At 33.4% G+C, this 22,252-nt stretch overlaps 1 protein-coding gene across 7 annotated transcripts; it reads right to left on the reverse strand.

Annotated features, from left to right (window-relative positions):
- Positions 1-1,374: 1,374 nt before the first annotated feature.
- Positions 1,375-17,694, reverse strand: LOC144557849 (proteasome activator subunit 4-like). Of its 7 annotated transcripts, none has more exons than XR_013512806.1 (35): positions 17,419-17,694; positions 13,571-13,670; positions 13,363-13,475; positions 13,007-13,129; positions 12,582-12,683; positions 12,319-12,484; positions 12,023-12,139; positions 11,573-11,640; positions 11,378-11,479; positions 11,076-11,289; positions 10,688-10,903; positions 10,440-10,567; positions 10,159-10,276; positions 9,684-9,878; positions 9,101-9,250; positions 8,940-9,016; positions 8,594-8,829; positions 8,169-8,385; positions 7,568-7,647; positions 7,357-7,471; positions 6,812-6,982; positions 6,298-6,466; positions 5,736-5,779; positions 5,618-5,660; positions 5,382-5,518; positions 5,185-5,279; positions 4,225-5,069; positions 3,749-3,934; positions 3,567-3,662; positions 3,227-3,424; positions 2,941-3,022; positions 2,629-2,753; positions 2,268-2,366; positions 1,676-1,829; positions 1,375-1,594 (listed from the first exon to the last, which is right to left on the reverse strand). XR_013512806.1 is itself a non-coding variant. In XM_078306467.1 (35 exons), the coding sequence occupies exons 1-35, from the start codon at positions 17,577-17,579 to the stop codon at positions 1,553-1,555; spliced, it is 5,259 nt and encodes a 1,752-aa protein (XP_078162593.1). In that variant the 5' UTR covers positions 17,580-17,693; the 3' UTR covers positions 1,375-1,552. The 7 variants fall into 7 exon arrangements, 5 of the variants coding, with proteins under 5 accessions (XP_078162593.1, XP_078162594.1, XP_078162592.1 ...); XM_078306467.1 differs by having other exon boundaries at positions 3,233-3,405; positions 17,419-17,693; XM_078306468.1 differs by having other exon boundaries at positions 2,268-2,360; positions 3,227-3,405; positions 17,419-17,693.
- Between the last annotated feature and the right edge of the window lie 4,558 nt (positions 17,695-22,252).

Genomic DNA, 22,252 nt, shown 5'->3' on the forward strand with positions numbered 1-22,252 from the left:
CAACATCGCGTGGTAGTTCTTGACAGCCTTTTGTAAAGCTCGGTAGGTGTGATTTCTATTTCGATCAAAAAAAGGTGTGATTTCTATTCCAAAATGATGCAAACTTGTACCTGACTTTCCCTGAAAAGCAAGCATGAAGGAATGAGAAACCTAGGCCTTAGTGCAAGATAAGGGATTGGAATGAGAAGCCAGGCCTTTGACCAACAGAACACTTTTCACATATGCAAGACCCAACATCTTGCAATATATGCATCAACCGGCGTCATTCGGTTAGTGCGAAGGAAGAGGTAAGCCTTATTTTTTTTTAAGGAGCGGGACGGGTTGAGAGGACCCGTCCGTAATTTTTTTTTTTTTTTTACTGAGGGGGACGGGACCATTAAACCCGTTTAGGATTTTTTTTTTTTTTTTTCCTTCCGTGATGCTGGTTAAGAATTAACGACGATTAACCGGGACGGGTCAATTGGACCCGTCCGGTGGGACGGATTTACAGAACCCGATCTACCTAGTTTTCGCAAAAAACTTAAAGTAGTGTTCTTTTTAAATATTTTTTTTATTTTATTTCTATTAATAAAAAAACCGGATTTTTAGTAACTTGCTCTTTTAAAAATAAAGCTAGCATGAGATATTAGGATTGTCAATGGGTACGATACAGGTAGGGTGGAAGCATTTTCATACTCATACCCACTAAGAATGACCTTATCCATACCCTACCCTTATCCATTAAGATTTAACCTTACCGTACCCTACCCTTACCCATTAAAATTATCGGGTAACGAAACGGTAGCGAGTGAATAACGAATAATACTACTATAATAATTAGTTTTATTATTTTTTCAAATAGAACATCAAAACTCATTTATTTCTCACATATGCAATAATATTAATAATAAAAAAAAAAAAACAATAAATGTGCAATCAATTTCAACTAAATTGTATTTTTTATAAAACAAGAGAATTCAAAAACAAAAATATATCTTCCAACAAATTAATTATTTAATTAAAGAACAAGACATACAAATAAAGATAATATGTTTAATATTTTTCTTACAACAAAAAAAATACACTAAATAACAAAAATACTCACTAATTATTGCTCAAACATTATTATATTATTATATTTTATATAATTACCTAAAGGGTACGAAATAGACTTTATCCGTACTCTTACCTGTTTAGCTAACAAAAAAAAAATTTCTTATCCATACCTATACCCAATAAACTAATGAAAAAAAAATCTTACCCATACCCGTCTTTACTCATACCCGCCTTATCGAATACGGTACAATTTGGGTAAACGGCTAAAAGGGTATCATTGAGTCATTGACACCCCTATGAGATATATGCACCCACACAATCAGGTGCAACAATTGACCGTTTTATATTTTTTTCTAACAAATATTGAGAGCTATCTTACTGCATTTACTGCATTTATATGTTTCTTTCATCGATAATGAAATAATAAGAACAAAACGAAACCAAAGTTGATATAGGCTGTTTTCCCTTAATAAGGAAACAAAATTTGTATAGAAAACGAAGATGAACGATGATTCTGTTAAGCAAAGTACGAGGCAGAAAGAGATGTATTTGCAAGGACCTGAAATTTTACCAGAAAAGAAATCAGACGACATACATATATAAACTGTCAAAAGAACATAAAGTAAAACTCTTGACTTGCCTCCAATTGTTCTTCAGTGAAAGCATTCTTTTGAATATCCCAAGTATCAGCATGACTTCGCTTGAACTCTGCTACCGTTTTTGTAACCGTAGATCTAGTTGGATATGGCTCTGTAATAAACTGTGCAAGCAAGGTCACGTAATTTGGAAGCCAGCTGTAAAATCATTAACAAAGAGTGTGAAAATAAATATTATTAGAAATTAAAAGGGTAAAAGGTGGTTCTTCTTCTGAAAAATGAAAACTTTTTTCCAATATACCAAAATGAGATGGTACTCGTATTGTAGTTTGTCATGTAATTCCAAATTTTCAATTGTGAAATTTAGACTCAGTGTCCCCCTATTTGCTCTGACAAACCTTCATTTGAGCAATTAAGACTTATTTAAGCTTCACCTTTTCTGAATTGTATGTATTCAGTCTCAACTAGCCCTGAAGTATTTAACCAGGTATCAAGAGTTTATACTTAAATTCTATAAAGCATTTTCTGCACCAGACCCCTAAATGCAGGTGACCAAATTAAAGACCCTTAAAAGGCAGGCTTTAAGTTAGTATTATTTTGTCTTCTTTTATCATAGAAAAGATGAAGATTTACTACCTCGGCATGTCATAGGGTACTGATAAGACAGAAGCAGCCAAAGCGAGAACAACCCCATGTCTAGAATCTAGAGCAGAATATAAATTTTGATACCTGCAACTGTAATTATCATAGAAAGTTGGAGCGTATTATGATTGGAATTCTTTTTTTTTGAGTAAAGGTTGGAGATCAAGCCTCCCAACTCAAATATCCACTAGGAATCTTCCATCCAAGATTCAAACTTGAGACTTCTCACACGAAGGATATTCATTGCTTTTGCCACTAGACGAGAAGCTGGTTCTCAAATTAGATCTTTTAAAAAAACAAAACTAAATTGGAGCTCAAATGAATGTGTTTGGTGCATTTTAAAAAAAAAAAGTACCTCTGCTTATTTTGGTTGAGGACGGACAGAGCATTTATGTACGACTCTTTACGAAAAGCATTAGAAAAGTCTCTCTCCCCACTTCTCATTAAGCTTGCTAAAACTTTTGCGGCATGCTCCCTTACCTAATTTTTTGAAAGATAAACCGTCAAATATTTGTTAAATTTTTTTTTAAGGTTAGTGGCTTTAATGCCTACTAACAATTCGATTGATAAAAAACGTATTTACAATGACTCAAGTGACTCTATTTCCTAATAAAAATTTGTTTAAATTGTTAATAAAATTGTTTCTTGAAAAAACACATGGACTTGCCTCGACTTGGGTATCTGAAAGCAGTTTCTTTATGCTTTTCCAAATCTGTGATTTCTCCATGATTGAAAGGATGAAAGTGTGCCTGTTAATTACCCAAACATGGTGAATAGGTTTACCATTTTAGAGATTTTTTTTTTTTACCATTAGCACTGGAGCTATAGGCAGAGAAATGAGATACAAAGATGAGGTATAAATATTTAATTGATCCTTCATCTATATATATATATATATATCTATTAAAAAAATAACAAAACACAAATGGCCTGTTAGAAAATGAAGTTTGAACCTGTACATGAAGGCTTCCAGATATGTAAGCGATGCACATCTTGTTCTCCAGTTCGAATCAGTGGCTGAAGAAAGGATTGTTTCCATTGCGCTTTCCAAAAATGGTCTTGGGAAAATTCTCCAACTTAGTAAGTCAAAAGCATCTCGTGCTAGTTTTGACAAACCTTTATTTGATGTGTCCTGAACTTATTTTCCAAAACTGTATCAGATAGAATTTATGTATGCTTATATTATCTTACAATTGACATAATTTCAGAAATATCAGGAATAACCTATTTAACAAATAGATACTGCGAGAAAACAATAGCAAACAAGAGTTGTACTAAAAGAAGAAATATCACCTGAAGTGATAGAACTGGATAAATGAGTCTCACAATCATGTCCAATAAAAATGAAGATCTCCCAGACTTCAAGCATGACATCATGAAATGTAACATCTAATACATAAATAAATCAGCAAGCATCAACCATCAAGCAATATAAATGACAAGGTTCTTAACAGAACTCCAATAAAAAGCATTACCGTTTCTTTTAAGTTGGTGTCAGTGTCTTCATTTTTGTGTGTCAACTTCTTTATTGAATCTAATAGAGACAATATGTTCTCTGGTTGGCTGGAGTTCTTGTCCTCTTCATTAGTTTTTTGAGATTTGGTAAAGAACCTCAGATTGGAACATATAACACAGAGAGTTGCACCGACGACCTCCCTCACCTACCAACAAACAAGATTGATAAACAATCATACTTCCATATAATAATAATTATAGTAAAAAGAAAGAACAAACAAACTCTCAATACAGAGCTGCTTGGATTAGGAAAACCCCAGGAAGTATGAAACACATCTTAATCTTAAAATAAGCAAAGCTAAAAAATAATAAGAAGGTTGCCCTAATCCAGATGGGTATGTACACAACAGTGACAGTGGCACCAAGTATTGATCACAAATAACCTTGTATTGCCAGTATCATTTTCCTAGAGAATAACTAGGAATATATATCTTACTTGAGGAGAAAAATGATCAAGGTCTCCAAGAAGCTCCTCAAAAATTTCATTATGGCATCGCACCTCATCATTACTCATCATAGCAGGAGAAAACTCATTGAGTGCCACCACGAGGAAATAATACCTCTTAGCCACCAATACAGCCTTGATTTTTTTTGAATGCCTAGCTAATGAATCCAAAATGATCTGCCTCAGTACTGGAACTCCACTCCCCTGAATTCCTTTTTCAGTAACTGCATATTGTATACATGAAGCCCAGTCTTCAACTGATTCAAAGGATGCCTCTGCCAATATATTCTCTAAACTAGCAGAAATCCACTCCTCTGAAACTTGAACAGTGTTTGAGTGAAGTAACCCGGCCAAGGCCTCAGATGCAATGGCTCGTTTTGATCTGTCATCTGAACCAGAAATCTGTTCTATAGCATTTTTAATCACACCTAAAGCTGGTGCACCACATTCTTGCACTAGTCGTTTGAAAACCCTAGCAGACCTTGAATTGAAACTGATGAAACCAGGAAAAGAATCGAGATGTATCCAGTCAGGAGTACGGGGCCAGGAGGCAGAGAAGTCAAAGAAGAAAAGGGTTATATCCTCATCAGTCATGCTTTGGTTGAAAAACATCACTTTATTGGCCAAGTTGTCATTTTCAGCATTGTCATGTAGCAAAGAGAGCTTGGTAAATATCTCTGTTAAGAAACCATCTTGAAGTAGCAATTGAGTGAGTGTTTCTCTGGTAGAGGCATTAATTGCAGCATTTTGAGTTCCCTGTAAAAGGCAGTTGAGTGCAGTGATGGAAAGCATTCTTGATTGTGGGAGTTGGCTTTTCAGATTTTCCAGGAAATGACCTAGTAGATAAAAAGGATTAGAGGCATAATTTTATCAGCAAAGCCTATACAATTATAACAGAAACTAACACAAATGTAAAATACAAAGTAAACCATATAAAGTACCAGAACTGACCAGTTGTTTCAGAACGGATTTTGAAAGGCAAAATTGAATCATTTGTACATGACAACATTAGTAGAAGAAGAATTCTGTCAGCCATCAAATTATACCTAAAAAATGCAATTTGCATTACGGTTATGTTACATCAGTGGAAGTTTCTAAAGGAAAAGTACTTACTGAGATATTTGACATATAAATAAAAGATACTCTACCTCCATTGAAGTGTAGTAGAAGAGAAGTTTAATCTACGAATCTTAGAGATCAATTCTAATAAAGTTGGCTGACCATCTAAAACCTTTGAAAATTCTACCGGTATGCCAGGATAGTTCATATTAAATTCCAGGAACAACTGTCAAGTCACCATAGATCACAAGAAAAGAATTAGTATCTAGTAGAAGTATGCAGCTCTTTTGAATCATGTCTAGTAATTGAACTATAGTATGTTTACCTCTGTAATAACCTTCTGAGACTTCAGTGAGTCGTGATAGAAGCTTCAAAGAATAGACTACATTCAGTTAGGAGATCCACATATTATAACAAGTGAGGGTAAAACTGATCAAATGTACCTTTCTAGAAGGCCAAGGATGAAGGAAGAAAATGACACTCTGTCCTACATGTACCACAAGATTCATCACAATGAGGTCACAATAGAGAATAACTTGCATTGCTATCATTTTGACTACCTTTTTTAAAATTTCCCATGTACCCCAAAGAACTTAAAAAACTTATCATGATACTAGATTCTAGGTACAGGCCTCATGAACTTTTGTTTAATCACTTTTTAACTTTTTTACATTTTTATAATTTTTTACAAGTACAAGCCTCATGATACTACATTCTTGGGTCTTTGGTTTTTATTTTAATTGATTTACTAGATGGAAAGATTGAACTCATCCCATTATTACACTACTGCGATATGTAAATAGTTCCATATAAATATGCATCACTGAAATATGTGTATGACCTGTGCGCCCCACCAATACTACTAAGAAAATGACTATTTTGCAATAGTATTTTGTATGTGGATGTGCATAATTTCACATTTTGAAGGGTGTTATATATTTACATGACATTTACTATCATTTGGAATAGCCATAGTAGTTCAATAAAATTTTAAAATAGATTTACCGTATTTAGATGCTTAATCACAGTGGCATCAGAGAGAAGCTTGCATGAACCAAGAACCACATGTTCTGGTGTCTTTCTATCACACAATTTATGAGCCAGAATAGTAACAAACTTGGATACAAGTGAAGGACAACGTTTGAACATCCTTGCAAGTGATCTTCTCGCTAGACTGGAATTCATTCAGTCATTTTATGTGCAGAGATTTCTTATCATTTCAAGTTTCATGCCAAATTGGTACCAATAAAAAATTCAAAAAAATTAACTTTATCCCTTCCCCAATTTTCTCGATTGATGTTTATTTCAAAAGTTATGGCCTGATTTGAATGAGCATAATACCAAACTGCGACTCATTTGTAAGGTACTGGTGCTGGACTGACCTGTTAACATTTTGGTATTTTTATAGAAGAATCCTTGTTCAACAAGTTTAAATTGAAAACAACAATTGATACAAAAGTTATAGACTGCATTGATCATAAACAAAGACCAAAATAAAATGTTTGTGACCAGAACTTACTAGCGAATTCCATCATAGTTGTGCAATGACAACTCTAGAAGGTCTTGCATCAAATAAATCATATGATTTGATGGAGATAAATTTTCATTCACTCGAAATTTATGGTAAGATGATTGTGAAGCTCGATAAGTATTGTGCATATGAACTTTCTCAACCAGTGCCCACCTTGGCCTAGAATGGAAAGACAAACTTCTTTTAAAAATGTTTTAATAATGAAACCTTCTTTGCATATACTCGAAAACCAATCAACAATAGTCATTCTGGCTAGTTCTGTACATAAGAGCACCAAACACGACCAGCAGGTACCATCAGAAAAGGCAACAATGCTACATTTGAAACCTCAATTTCAAGTATATCATAATAGCAGCACAAGGTCAGAGAAAAACTGGGAACTACCGCCAACTCAGTGTTACCCCAAGTACCAGCACTAACAGAGCATACTGTACAGTATGGAAACTGAATTAATCCAGTATTGTAAATCTCGGTATCCACAAGGAAGTCTGGATCGCAATTGCATGTATAATCAGATTTGGGAAATATAATACCTCTTTTTGGCAACATCATGAGAGGAACTAATAAAATTAAATGGAGGTTCAACTAGGAAATTAGAATCCAAGATGCAACTATTTCGTTGCTGCCATCTGTCATACAGATTACTTCCTGAACAACAGAACAGAATATAGTCAATGCCTTTTTCTTCTCCCAGTAATGATTCATGTTAAATTGAATTTTCTTTATTTGCTGCAAAGCACCAACCGTAGTTTCCAAGTAAATCAATGATGGATATAGTGAGCTGCAGGACTATGCTGTCATCTCCTCTTTCTTTCAGCAGATATCTGTGACATCCAAAATGTATATTGAATGATAAAAAACAGTATTACAGGTGGTTATGGTGTTGTTAGACCACTCAACAATGGACCCCGGAATTATCAAAGGTTAACTGGCTCGGACCCCACTCAAACCCTATCAACTAAAATATTCAACAAAACCATTACATGGAGATCATAAAATTGAAGTAGCCTAAATAACATGTATAAGACAAGACATTTGGAAGGTTGACAAATTGACACCCAGTCCACGAGTAACCATTAATATAAATAAGTTTGAAATATCAAATGGCCTGTACCAGTCCTGGCAAAGCTGATATACCTAAATCAATTCACCTAAACCAAAACAACTAAATGGCTAAACCTGATTTGACCATGCCAGTCCATTTGCTACCCTAGTTCTGATATATTCACTCTACAGCCATCAAATTAGACAAACAAAATTGATACTGGAAGAATTTATAAAGAATTCATATCTGAAACATAATGCTAAAGTCAATTAAACCCAAAAAGTGTGATGCAAATCATACGGGCAAGTAGAATGGATCAGTTGAGCCACTCTTTCTCTCATCTCTGGACTACCAACAGCCGCGCCATTAGATCCAGAAATTAAAAGATAGTTAGAAAATTTGGTTGATTTGAGCTCTAAATCCTTGTAGATGGGCTGCATGTCTGGCAAACAAGATAGCACACCTTCCAATGAGCATTTAATGCGCAACAGGGACACTTTGAGATGATCTTCAGAGACTGAAATTAGAAATTAATGCATGGATATTATTAATAATTAGAGCTGTGCTAGTGGTTGAAATACAGCAGTAGTACTAAATACTCTCCTGGAAGAATATTTTTCTTTTTGCAGCATTCTCTTTTGGGTTCATGAAATTTTTTTGAACTGCATGTAAGTACAAGTACTTCAGAAAAGATAACACTCAAGAAATTTTGTCTCGATCTGAACCTGATTTGGTAAAGGAACTTTTGTCTTGATGTTCCCGACAACTCTTGACAAGTCCATCTGAGGCCAATTGAATGTGCATCTCCAAGAGCTCATTTGCAAAAGCGGACTCATCTTTGCTAGGAATGTGCCATTTGGGGATAAAGGACAGGGCTTCATAATTATGTTCATCAATTTGATCAAATTTTGCCGTTGACCATGGATCGAGCATAGATGCACCTATCTCACTAGGAATTGACCTAAAACCCAGAAAACAAATAATATGTCAAGTATAGAGTGTATTATAAGATATCTCATGATATGTAAAGTTTAATGAAGGTTCAGAAATATTAAGAAAAAATATTTATACTTGTACTGGTCAATTGGATAATAAAAAAGCAAGCTGCGAAGAAGTGAGCGGAGTAGGTAACCACCGTACTCATTGACCTGTTACAAAAATAAGTGAAGCTGATTAAATTTTGAACTGATTCACGAAAGAGAAATAAGAGGAATTTGAGAACAAACAGAAACCTTCCATGAAGGTGTCTCAAATGCCAATGAAATAGCCTCTTTGAGCTCGTCCTTGTATTGAACTAAAACTGGGCCAGCATGGGAAATGGTGCTGGCTAGAATATTTAGATGATAAACCGTCACCATTTCCAAAGCCTGAGAAATTTTATCCTGCAGAACAAATTATTGGGTTTCTCAAAAGAATCAACTTAGGTCCCATGGAGGTAATGAGGCTTGGGCTAATAGGTTTATCAACAAAAGTTACTTATTCCAGTCAAATACTTTTGTCTAAACTTCACTAAAATTGGATCACCAAATGACCAAACTACAACTTATTTCTTTGGTACCAAGCTAGGTTATTGTTTCCATATAGGTAGGATAATGGCTAGTTTGAGACGGATAATGTTAGATTCTTTTCACCTAAATCAAATGTTAAGCAACATTTGGACAAAAGAAACAGGATAGCAGGGATCCATCCTAACATATCTTAGATAATTTTGGAATTGTCAGCTTTCCATCGTACCAGAACTTGGGAAGCAGCTCCACCAAAAGTACACTCTTGTCACTGACCAATGCTTGGTGGCATTTATATGAGAAAACATACCTTGGAGCTTTCCCCCAGAGATCTAGAAGGCATTTGCTTCAACGAAGATATCGTAGTTGTCAGAATTTTACTAATAATATGGCACCCAGCCAATTCGGGCTTAGCTTTAACACATGCACAGCAGAGTAGACCAATCTCGACCATTACCCCAGGAAGAAAATATTCTATTACAAATTGTGAGATACTCTCCATAGCCTGAATAAAGAAGAAAACAGAACAAAATTTTAGTTTAAAAGAACTTCGACTATAGTACCAGCCTATTCATGTTGGTAGTTACCTATACATCATGTACAGGTTTGATAGTATTTCCCTGTAAGAGAAATAAGCACAACAGAGAAAAATAAAGCAGAAATAGGAAATGATATAGAAGAACACCAATGCTATTCAATATTCATGGTTCGTACAGTGGTCGTACCAAGTATAAACCAGCAAAATCCTTAGTTGAAATATTTTAGTGTGTTAAATTAATTATAACCTGCTTGAACAATGGATGAGATAGTCTGCTGAGAAGGATTTGAAGCATGAGGTAATAGCAGGAATTTTCTTGACAGATGAAAGTTGGTTTCGCAGTTGGTACCCTCAGACCATCATGGCTGTCACAATGGTATGGATCAGAAGAAATGCTGATTGAATATACAAATTCCAACTAGGTAGATGTCTTCAGAATGCATATAAAAGAGGTAAGCTAGTTGCCTTTGAGGAAGTCAAGTAAGAAGATCAATCAAATTCTAATACTATCAAAATTTAAACACTTACACAATGTTGTCTGAGTCCATATTGCGCAAAAGGCAAAACAAGCGACAGAGAAATTCATCTAACCAATCTGATAGACAGAAAATCTTGTTTAGCATAATCTCATTCTCCATTAAGCCAGCAGTAGGTATCTGAAAAGAAAAGAAAATAAAAGAAAAAGAAAAATAAAGATAGAAAAGGTAATGGCAGTGAATACACAATATTTTTAGCAGAAACTAGCAAATTTTGTAATTGATAAGCTCAGAACTCACGTTAGAGAATACAGAGCAAATCAGCTCCATTGCACGGCAAGTTTTAGGTGGATCATTAGCATCCAATGCGACCAAAGCAACAGATAGAAACTTTTTCACAAGGTTGTTGAATTCCTTCAAATCAGTGGAGTTAGCTGGAGAAGAGTAAAGAAGGAAAGCACGGCCTGCAGCTGACACTGAAGAGAGAGCAATGTTCAATTGGTGTATTGCTGTTGTCTGTTCATGAAAAAAAGATACATGAATGAAAAAGATGTTCACAACCAGTCAAGAGCAGTAATGACCATCATTTTTTTATCAACTTCTGCTGTGAAAATGGAGTATAATACTTTGGTACACTGAATTGTTTCTTTGGGTAGGCCAAAATTAAGTGGGGGACAGAGACACTTACAGTCTCAAGAGCTAGCTGAAATCTAGAAGAAATGAAAGGAAGAATCAAGGAAGGCTCCACATAAGACAGTATTGAAACTGCTGTAGTAACTGTGTCAGTGAGGTCCTCATTCTTGCTATATTGGCCCTTCTCCATCAATCTAAGCACTGTCTTCACGAAACTCTCTCTCTCTGGCTTCCCCAAGTGAATATCTTCTTTTCCTTTGTTAGTGTCACTGCATTCCAATAGGACAAATTAAGGCATTCTGACTAATACATTACCAGCTGGTACATAGTACTATGTTAGAGAGTGAAGGTGTATACCTTATTTCTCTCGAAAGGCGCTTTTTGAAGGAATCAACGAGATACCACAAAAAATAATCCAATGAGCCAGTCCAGTGACCTTCATTGGATGGATGGAAGTACCTAATGAAAATGAAAAGACTTCTTGAAGGTTACTATGTAACATGTATACTCCATGAGCTACGCAAAAGTACATGTGGGACAAATAGGACATACTGCTGTAGTTTCTCTACCAACATCTGGAAATATTTTTGCGCTGAGCTGCTGGGCTTAAGGAGATAAACCTGAAAATTGTAAGACAATTAGTTGAGAACTGAGGCACAATTATTGCAACTTTAACAGTATCATGCTAGTTCCAGTATCTGTACTATAATGATTTCCAGTTGATCAAGTTAGTGCAATGTTCATAACAGCTAGAACGTGAAACATACCAGTGATATTTATGATAAGCTTATAATGTAAATCCTTCTGGTATAGTTTGTATTAATTATAGGCTTTTGTCTAAGAGGCATTGAGGCACTAGTGCAGTGCTAAAAAAAGTTTTGGAACATTTCTAATACGAAAACCCAATAGAGGCATTCCTCTTTTTCAAAAGTACATGTACAGGGCATCCTGTGATGTTTACCTAGCAAAGCATGCCAAATAGAAATTAAATATAGTGCTCACGATTGACTTTGCTATAGATTTAGTAGGGGTGCCTCCATAGCAACAAAACAGAGCTCTAAGACTGTGAGGTCTTGAAAGAAGGGATTGCTCAGATTTTAGCCTATATGAAGGAGAGACCTGCAAAAGAGAATTATGTCGGTTCTTGGATCTCCCTTAAATTATAATTTTATTTCTCATCTGATGTTTACATCTTTCTTTCAATTATTTAATTATAATTAGGTCTTTTCTTACTTTTTTCTGAAATGATTTTTATGACATAGCCAAATAAATATTATATTACAATTGAAGTTTCTTACCTCAAACATATTCAAATAATGAGTAAAAAGTCTTTGATGGAAAGCTTCCCAATTGATAGAGGTACAATGTTTCACACATCTGGCAAAGATAGAAACCCACTGATCATTCCAGAACTGACAATTCGGCACCGACTCCCAAATTTCAAGACACTTTTCTATCCATTCACTGGTAAAAGTGGAGGAAAAAACATAGTAAGTGAGAGCTTGAAAGAAGGAATGTGCAATCCTCAGATAAGATAACAAGAAATAGATGAGGAATGTACCTGTTATAAAAACTTCGATTCTCTGAATTCATGCTGAGAAATAGGTTTAAAAATCCACACCCTTTGAAAGCAGAGTGACTCCATGGATTTATCAGAAATCCACTACAAGTTAAGAAACTTTATTTACAAGACTATATCGATTGTAATTTTTATGCAAGAGGAAAGTGTTTGCTGAGAGGTCTTATTTTCTGGATTTTAGCTCTACTGAACTGGTTTTGCTGGAACCATACCAGTTTCATAATAGCAGACGTCTAAATTACAAAATTGTTAGTTGTCTTTTTCCATAAGCTTTCTTGTGGTTTGGTTATGTAGTGTTGTTACTTATTCTACTCCAATAGTTTAGCATTACATTACCAAAACAATACAAGAAATTTGCACAATCATTACAAGTCAAATAAAACATCGATAAACTGATTGGAAGCTACCTGAATTCCGACCAAATTTCATAAGAAGAACCAGCAGGGAAGAACCTCCGACAATTCTGAATAAGATTTCTGACTGATCTTAGATGATTACTTTTCAGTCGCCATCCTTCTGGACCTGTATTTCTGATCATATATGAAAATTATACAAAAAGTGATTATTATTTAACCCAATAATTAAATATTCTCTAATTAGACTATCTGCGTGGAATTTGAAACTCGGTTTATTTATACTATTTAACATATATTTTTTATATGACTTCCAATGTTTTACTTGTGACTTCACTATTTCTAAGAGCAATTTACTGCAATCACAGCACAGCAATATATCAAATCATGAAATTTTAGAAGAAATCAACCTCTTAAAGTGCATACTCAATAAAATGTCATAGAAAGGCCTCCAACCAATAGTGAGCGAGAGCTTCTTTCGATGCTTCCGTAAAAGTCTGTTCAAAATATAAGCCCACCTGGCCTATATAAATAAGTCAGCATGCTGTTAATGGCATGTTGCAAAGAAATGCTGACAAAATAAAATCTCCATTTAAATACTAAATGATTTATATATACTTGAGTATTCATGTCTTGTGAAGAACAGAAAAGCTCCAAACCAAATTCTATAAGCTCCTTCACATCATCCTGACATATGCTGCTTTTTGCTTCTATAAATCTACGCAAGATTATATCAATAAGAAAGTCGAAAATACAAACGTCAATAGGTTAAGATTCATTGACAATAAAAAAACATTACAAATTTTAACAACCCGCATAAACAAATTCATAAGTATGAAGTCTAAAGTATCTAAATTTTTTGTATACGTTATATATTAATGCTTATGAAAAGTAATTACGCTTGGTGTACGTTTTAACACTCAAAATGCAAGAGGAAGGCTGCCTAGAAATTCCTTTCCCCAGACCCCACGACGTGTGGGAGCTTTCGGAACTGGACACGCCGTTATTCAAAATTAACAATGATCGGTGTTAGTGACTTTTGAGGAAAAGGCCAAATAATACTAAGATGCATATCTTAGCCCAAGGACATTTGACAAATAAGCAATCCACATGTCCAAAATGATGGGTTAAAATTGAAATTGTGTTAAATTGTAATTGTGTTACTTGGATCGTTACTACTACAAAAATGGTCATTGTACACTGCACATTATACACGGATTTGATAATTTTATATAAAAATCATGTAGAAATTGTAATTTTTTAGAAGCCTGAAATATCTGTGAGATCTCTACACGGATATTTATTAAAGAATCAGTGTAGAAAGCATTGAGAGAGCTACACGCACGTTTATTAGGAATTGTACACGGATGTTTAATTAAATAACAGTGTAGAAAGCCTTGAGAGAGCTAGATAATATTTATTAAAGAACCGTGTAGAAAGGTAAGCATTGTACATGGATGTTTGTTTAAATAACAGTATGGAAAACCTTGAGAGAGCTACATGGATTTATACTTAAAAATCCATGTAGAAAGGTTATTGTAGGATTTTGGTTATATAAAAGGCCTTCTCCTTGCAGCGCCGTTTTGATCAATTAATACTCTCTCTCTGTATTGAATGTTGGTCTGATTTTTGCACACAAGGAGGCCGGATTTGAGATCTTTAAAGTTAATTTGTATTTCTCCTCTCTATCTTGCTAAGATTAGTCATGTATATATATATTTCTCTTTTCTTCCTCTAATTTTCTATTACTTATTATTGCTTATTTAGGTCAATTATTAATTAATGCACGCATGCTTGATTTGTTAAGATAATGTAAATAATTAGTGTATTGTGGACCATTTTTTGAAAGTGAGAAGTAAAGAAAACGCTTAAGGTCTCCATCATCAAATTTGAGGAAAACCGTTGAAGATCAGTCCTAACTTTTCCGCCTAAAAATGTCTGCACTTCAGAACTGTAAGATTTAAACTACTTTGCTATTTTATTTTGGATTTACAGATTTTGGATTGCTTGTGTTTTTAAATTGCAAAACACGTCATGAATTATTAAGACTATCATTTGGCATCAGAGCCATCGTAAATTCATATAAGATGTAATAATTTTTTTTTTACGAAATTGATTTTCAATAGTTCGTATAAAAGCTATACAGATTCAACTAATTTTATATAGAAATATTTTCTTATAATTTTAGATAAAAATTTTAAAGGAGAATTTTTATTCCCTATTATGCATGCACATATATGTTGATCAATGGATTCTTATTGGAGATGAAATATGTTGGAGACCTTTAACCAAAAGGTATCATGTTATGGATCACATGGGAGCTCCTTTTTTGATATGTTGGATCTAATATGCCTTAGTTTATATGAAATTCTGGTCCAAACTAGATCATAACCAAGCGTTTTGGTAACATGAGCCCAACTTTACGAATTTTGGGCCAAATCTTGATCACATTGTTACTAAGTAGTAAGGACATAACTTCTATACAAACATTGTATTGAATCTTGAGGAGTATATGTTATGTGGATCACATAGAATTGCATGTGTACAAAAAGCAATATGTATATATGTTGCACGAATTGTAATATGTTAATATTTTCCATGGTTTTCATATTGTCTTACTTATACTTTTCATTTTATTAATAACAATTGATATTTGCGAGTGTCTTGCATCTACCTTTTCTTGTTACTAACTAATACCAAATTATAATTGTAGTATTGACCAAAGCAAAAGTGTTACTCCAAGGAGCAGATCGATGATCTCAGATGTATGTGGGCACAATGGTTTCAAGAAGAATTTTGTAATGCTAAATATGGATTTGTATAATTTTGTATAATGTAGTGTACATGATTTTTTTTTTGTGACTAGCCTCTAGTTTTGCTAGCCATTTAAAATCAGAATTTCAAAACAGTTGGAATATAGGAATCCACTTTGAGATTCATGTTAGATTAAAACGGACGACTCACATCTCACTCTACACGGTCAGGTATTGCAGAGTGCGCACAGCCCAAGCGCCTCTTCATTGTTTTTCAGTTTAATTAGAAATGGGATTTTCAGTTTAGTTTTGAAGTTTACAATATTACAAATGGAGACTTCAAAAAATATATTCAAATGAAAAATTTGACTTTTTATAATCTAAGTTTCAACACAAATGTGCGAACTTACGAACTTATTTGCTACTTAACAATTTTTGGCATAAAATAAGAACCGTCCACCGTAATTTAATTATTATAATAGTTTGTTATTTCAAGAAAGGGTAAATTTCGCTGTAGGTCACTAAACTTTGTTATTTGTTACGAATTGGTCATTCAAGTTTGATTTGTCCCTTTTGAGTCACTCAACTTTGTTATTTGTCCCAATCAAGTCCTTCTATTTTTTTTCATCCAAAATTTTAACGGAATATGCTAATTTCGTTAGTATTTTGGATGGAATATACTCATTCCGTTAATATTTTGGATGGAATGAGTATATTCCGTTAATATTTTGGACGGAATAGGAATATTCCGTTAAAATTTTGAATGAAAAAGTATAGAGGGACTTGATTGAGACAAATAACAAAGTTGAGTGACTCAAAAGGGACAAATCAAACTTGAGTGACCAATTCGTGACAAATAACAAAGTTTAGTGACCTACAGCGAAATTTACAAAGAAATCTGGATTATTTCTTAAGAGTTGGAACGGTATGCGTAACAGGGCAGCCAAATCCGACTTGAATGAGCACGTAACCAGAGTATAATTGCATCAATTTAAATTATATTAATGTCACCAAACCTTTCAATTATTCATATAAAATTACTTGGGGCATAATTTACGATCAGTCCAGACTCCGGACAGAGTAAATAGAAGCAACCCGAGAGAGAGAGAGAGAGAGCAGAGTGTTCTCCTAGTTTTTTAGTTTTTCAAAGAGAGAGGAATCAACTTGGCAGCCGTTGCGAAGATTTCAAAGAGAGAGAGAGCAGAATAGGAGAACTAATCTCGATTCTCTCTACAACGCCTTTGGTAAAATTCGAGGGATTTTAAAGCGTCAGTATGCTCTAGACAATTTACAAAAAAATGAAATACCACTTTCCACGTGTAAAACAGAGAAAAATGAATCGAACATTTCCATAAACACCTTCAAATGTGGAAACCACATAATATATCAATTTAGAAAATAACCGGATGGAAGTTGCTATATATAATAACAAATTTTAAAATGGTTTTAAAGGAGCATGTTTGGTTATTTGATAATTTTGCACAAAGTCTCAAAAAGGTAAACAGAATAAACACTGATACCAAACCTATTTGGTGACTTAATATTCCAACCTTTCTAAAATCTATCTAACGGAGCTGCATACAAAAACCACAAATCACCGACCAAAAAGAAAAAAAACAATTGAAAGCATGTTTCAACAACTCATGAGAATCTAGACACACAAATAAGACAAACAGTAAGAGAAATAAAAAAGAGTATGAAGTAGGTGCTCACAGATCAATGACCGAGATCCATTTGAGGGTATCGTGGATTGAATCAGGATCGTCCACTCGGCAAGAGTCCTTCACCGACCACACCACAGATTTGAACGCCGCCGCCTCTTTCTTTGCCTCCTCCGCCACAGGTGGTGGCAAGCACAAATTGTACAGATGCATCGCTTGCTCCTATCTCCTCCTCTCTTTTCTCTCTTCACAGGCCTTCGAAACTGGCTGAAGCTATAGCTCTCGCTTTCTGTTTCTCTGGTTGGCTTCGTCCTCACCTAGTCACCTGTGACGGAAGTTTATTTATAGCCACATTTTTTTATTTGGAGGCTGATAATTAACCCCACACCTCCCACCCCGCAATTAACCCCGCACAAAATGCCAAAAAACTCCAGCTGTCATTTTTTTTTCATAAGGTATTAATGCTTACGTACAGAAGTATTTATCTCTAAGAACGAAAGTATTTATCTCTAAGTACGAAAGTATTTAGGGGACCATGCACATTTTTTTCATGGAGGGTGGGGGGAATCTCAAATCACATGGGGGGGATCATGCACGTTTTTAGATGTGGGTTTTTTTTAATCTCATTTCAATCTCGTCCACATTTCTCACAATCTATGAGAAATTTTGCGAATCTAAAACCACGAACGTTTTCTACGTAATTTTCTCTTTCAAATGAGATCCATGATGACATACTTTCGAGCAAGTCGTTACAGAAGTATTTATCCCTCATCGTGTAAGTATTTATATCTATACTTGAAAGTATTTTTTTGCATATAATACTTATAATACATGATATTAATACTTTCATATGTCAGATAAATACTTATAATATATGATATTAATAATTTCATATGTCAGTATAAATACTTATAATAATTGATATTAATACTTTCATATGTCAGTATAAATACTTATAATAATTGATACTAATACTTTCAGTATAAATACTTATAATACATGATATTAATACTTTCATATGTCAGTATAAATACTTATAATACATGATATTAATACTTTCATATGTCAGTATAAATACTTATAATAATTGATAGTAATATTTTCATATGTCTGTATAGATATAAATACTTGGATGATGAGGGATAAATACTTCTGTAACGAGTTGTCCGAAAGTATGTCATCATGGATCTCATTTGAAAGGGAAAATTACGTAGAAAACGTTCGTGGTTTTAGATTCGCAAAATTTTTCATAAATCGTGAGAAATGCGAACGAGATTGAAATGAGATCAAACTAATTTGGAGAGAGATAGAGTGGGGGGATGGTGGGGGGATGGAATGGAGGGGAGTAATATAATTGTTCTTTTTATTTACCTACTCCAAATATTTTACAAGTTGCTGTACCGAAAGTTGCTTGCTTGATTAGTCAAAAGGAAAAGTTCAGACTAGTATCTTGTTTTGTAGAAGTGCGTAGATATTTTGAAGTCGAAGAGTTGATTTCTGAGCTTTTGGGGAAGGGACCAGCTGCTGTAGTCAGAAATTCAGTTTCATCGCATTCCCCGACGACTCGAGTCAAAATTGCCCCCAAGCGATTATGTGAAAAATATAGGAATAAAAAAAAGAAATATGGAAAAGACAGGTGTCAAACTAAACAGTAAACACCTTTCTATAAGGCGTAATTTTATCTTATCCCTCTCAAAACTTCAAAACTACGTATTTTCTCCATCAAAAAATTCATAATATTATATTTATCTTTCTAAATTTCATAAATTTACAAATTTATCCAATTTATTGAGTTTTATATTTATAAAATATCGATTTTAATTTTTATTAAAAAAATTAAAATATGAAGTTTGTATAAGAAAAATGTTTCGTCTTCTAATAAATCAGTTTTCAGGAATAAGTGATTCATTTATCTACCTGTGACGCATACACAGTGGTATTTAGACATATACTCGTGAGTGCGTTACATGTAAGAAAATGAATTATTCTTCTCGAAACTGACCAATTAGAAGACTAAATATTTTGTAAACACGCTACATATTTTTTTTTTATTTTAGAATAAATGTCAAATAGGTATTTTATAAATTTAAAATAATTTTGAATAAAAAAGTCAGTAAATTTAAGACTTTTTGAAATTTTGAAAGAGCCAATATAATATTATGAATTCCGAGGAATATACATGAAAGTGCCCGTCAAGTCATAAGATGCTGATGGGAAGTTTTCGAGGAGTATACATGAAATTGCCCCTCAAGTCAATCCCTCGAGTCGTAAATTTAAAAGGAACTGTAGTGGTCTGATGTCCCTCCAGTCGTAAGATGTTCCACGAGGCGAGGTGACCACTGAAGCAATTAAACAAAAGAACTAGAAAACAATTTATATGCCGACGGGCCTGATATTTGTTTAATATCCAACATTAAATAAGAAATATCAAATATATCCAGTAAAATTGGGCATTTTAAAAAAATGCTCCGACTGGCTATTTTTTGGCCGGTTGGAATTAAAATTCGAACAGTCCAAAAAATGGCCAATCAGGTATTTTTTTTTTAAATAGTTGATAGTTTAACATTTTTAAATTTATTTTAAGTCCAAAATAGTTGTAAATTGTTAAAATTTATTAGAAATGTACCAAAATTAGTATAATTTAGTTCTCAATTAGTTTTAATTATTGTTAATTAGTTCTCAATTAGTGTTAATTAGTTTTAATTAATTTAATTTAGTATAATTTAGCATAATTAGCATAATTTAGTATTCATAGCATCATTTAGTATATTTTAATATAATTAGCATAATTTAGTGTATTTAGCATAATTTAACATAATTTGGTATAATTAGCATAATTTAGCATATTTTAGCATAATCAGCATAATTTAACATAATTTAGTGTATCTTAGCATAATTTAGCATAATTTAGCATATTTTAATATAATTAGTATAATTTAGCATAATTAGAATCATTTTAATATTTTAGTATAATTAGCATATTTTAACATATTTTAGCATAATCTAACAATTTACAACCATTTTGGACTTAAAATTTAAAAATGTTACTCTATCAACTATTTTGACCAAAAAAAAATCTGACCGGTCATTTTTTGGCCGGTCGGAATTATCGGCAAAAAAATAGTCGGTCTGGATATTTTCCAGTTTTACTGGATATATTTGATATTTTTTATTTAATGTTTGATATTAAAAAGTGTAAACAATTAAATAATCTGATTGAGTTTTCTTGTTATTACTCAAAGTGTAGTTTTCTTGTTATTACTCAAAGTGCAGATTTGAATTCGTATCTGTGAGACTGATAGTAAATAGTCTGTTGTGGTCGGGTCCGGATCCCTAAAGTAATTCAATATTTGGGTTTTGGATTGAGACCGTTCGATTCGAATCCGTCGATTGAGATTGCTTCGCGATTCGGATTCGGATTCATGTCTCGAGATATGTGCGCTTCACTTCGGATAGATTTATCTTAGATTTGAATTGGATGGTCCCGATTTAAAACCCAAAAATTGAGTTACTTCACTCGATCTGAATTTGTTGCGGTCCTTGCGGACCTGTGGTCCTCGTAGTACGGACAATTGACAAACACTTGCAAAAATAGGCAATATACACAGTATATACTGCTTTGATTTAGATTTAAATCAAACATTTTTTACACAGCAGAAGTTATTTATCTTGCTATCTGCACTGTACATCCCATTAAAAAGGGAGGATTCAAATGAAACTCATGTTATTATTTCTTTCTTTCATATGATTATTAATATGAAATGGAAAGCAACATATATTTTAAACTCCGTTCCAAAACTTCAAGATTTTACAAAAGATACGGGTCAAATTAAAAAAAGAAAGAAAGGAAATATATAATTATAGTCGCGATCTCAAATCATATTCACATTGAATTGTATGCGCAAAATGACAAAAAGAGAGTTAGAAACTAAAAAAATGATTTAAATATATATTATATGCAGCAGAAGATGAATATCATATCTTTTTCATCCTATTTTAAAGCAACAAAATTTTATCAATTGTTGGGGTCAAATTTGATATTTGACTCACTACATTTGTAACAGCTAAACGAGCATTTTTGGCTACCACTGCAATAGCGCAGTGATAATTCATAATAGCGTAGCTCTCGTCTTGTGGAAGAGCATAAAATTGAATCCTACTTGCAGGGAAATAAATATGCTGCGATTTTTTTGGAATCGTAGGTTTCTGCTTTTTCAAATCTAACTATTCATTTGTTTTAAGATTTGTACATAAAAACCAATTATTTTTTAAAATTCGTGCATTTTAAAAAATTAATAGTTAGATTTGAAAAAACAGAAATCGCAGGAATTTTTTAGAATCGCAGCAAAATTATTTCCCACTTGTAGAATGAGATTTTTAGTGTATGTGCATTGTAGTGTGAGTGGGAAAGCCTACGGACCTTCATAAAAATAAATAAAGTATTTTTGAAAATAAAATTATGTATGCACAAAAATGAAAGAAAGAACCGATAAAACAATAGCCAAACATACCCAATATTGATCTCGTTGCGCTCACAACAACGAAACAAGTATTTTATTTTTAAAAAAAAAATCAGTTTCCTCAATTTGTGAAAGTAATGAGAAATATATTCATTATAAGTTTAAATTATATTTTGAAACCTAAAGTGCAATATATATTTTTAAGGTCCAATATGATGACAGCACGTCCCAAACTCTACTTCGCGTGTACTGATTTTGTTTAATTTAGTGAGATATTGAACAATAAAAAAGAACTTGCTCTGATATCACTTGACGCAATATCAGTCCCGAATCTTGACTCTGCTAGTGACAGGTCTCAAAAGCAGTTTAGTGGAATTAGAACTAAGTAGCAAAACGCGAGAATAAATTCTCTCTCAAGGAAACATA

The sequence above is a fragment of the Carex rostrata genome, chromosome 8, assembly GCF_964058835.1.
Source record: "Carex rostrata chromosome 8, lpCarRost1.2, whole genome shotgun sequence".
Taxonomy (NCBI): domain Eukaryota; kingdom Viridiplantae; phylum Streptophyta; class Magnoliopsida; order Poales; family Cyperaceae; genus Carex; species Carex rostrata.

Excerpts from the sequence above, each read along its gene's own strand:
- LOC144557849 (XM_078306466.1), bottom strand. The coding sequence starts at position 17,579 with ATGCATCTGTACAATTTGTGCTTGCCACCACCTGTGGCGGAGGAGGCA. Across the intron at positions 9,017-9,100 it reads TTGAGACACCTTCATGGAAG|GTCAATGAGTACGGTGGTTA; the intron begins GTTTCTGTTTGT and ends TTTTTGTAACAG. Across the intron at positions 5,280-5,381 it reads TCTACTACACTTCAATGGAG|GTATAATTTGATGGCTGACA; the intron begins GTAGAGTATCTT and ends TGCATTTTTTAG.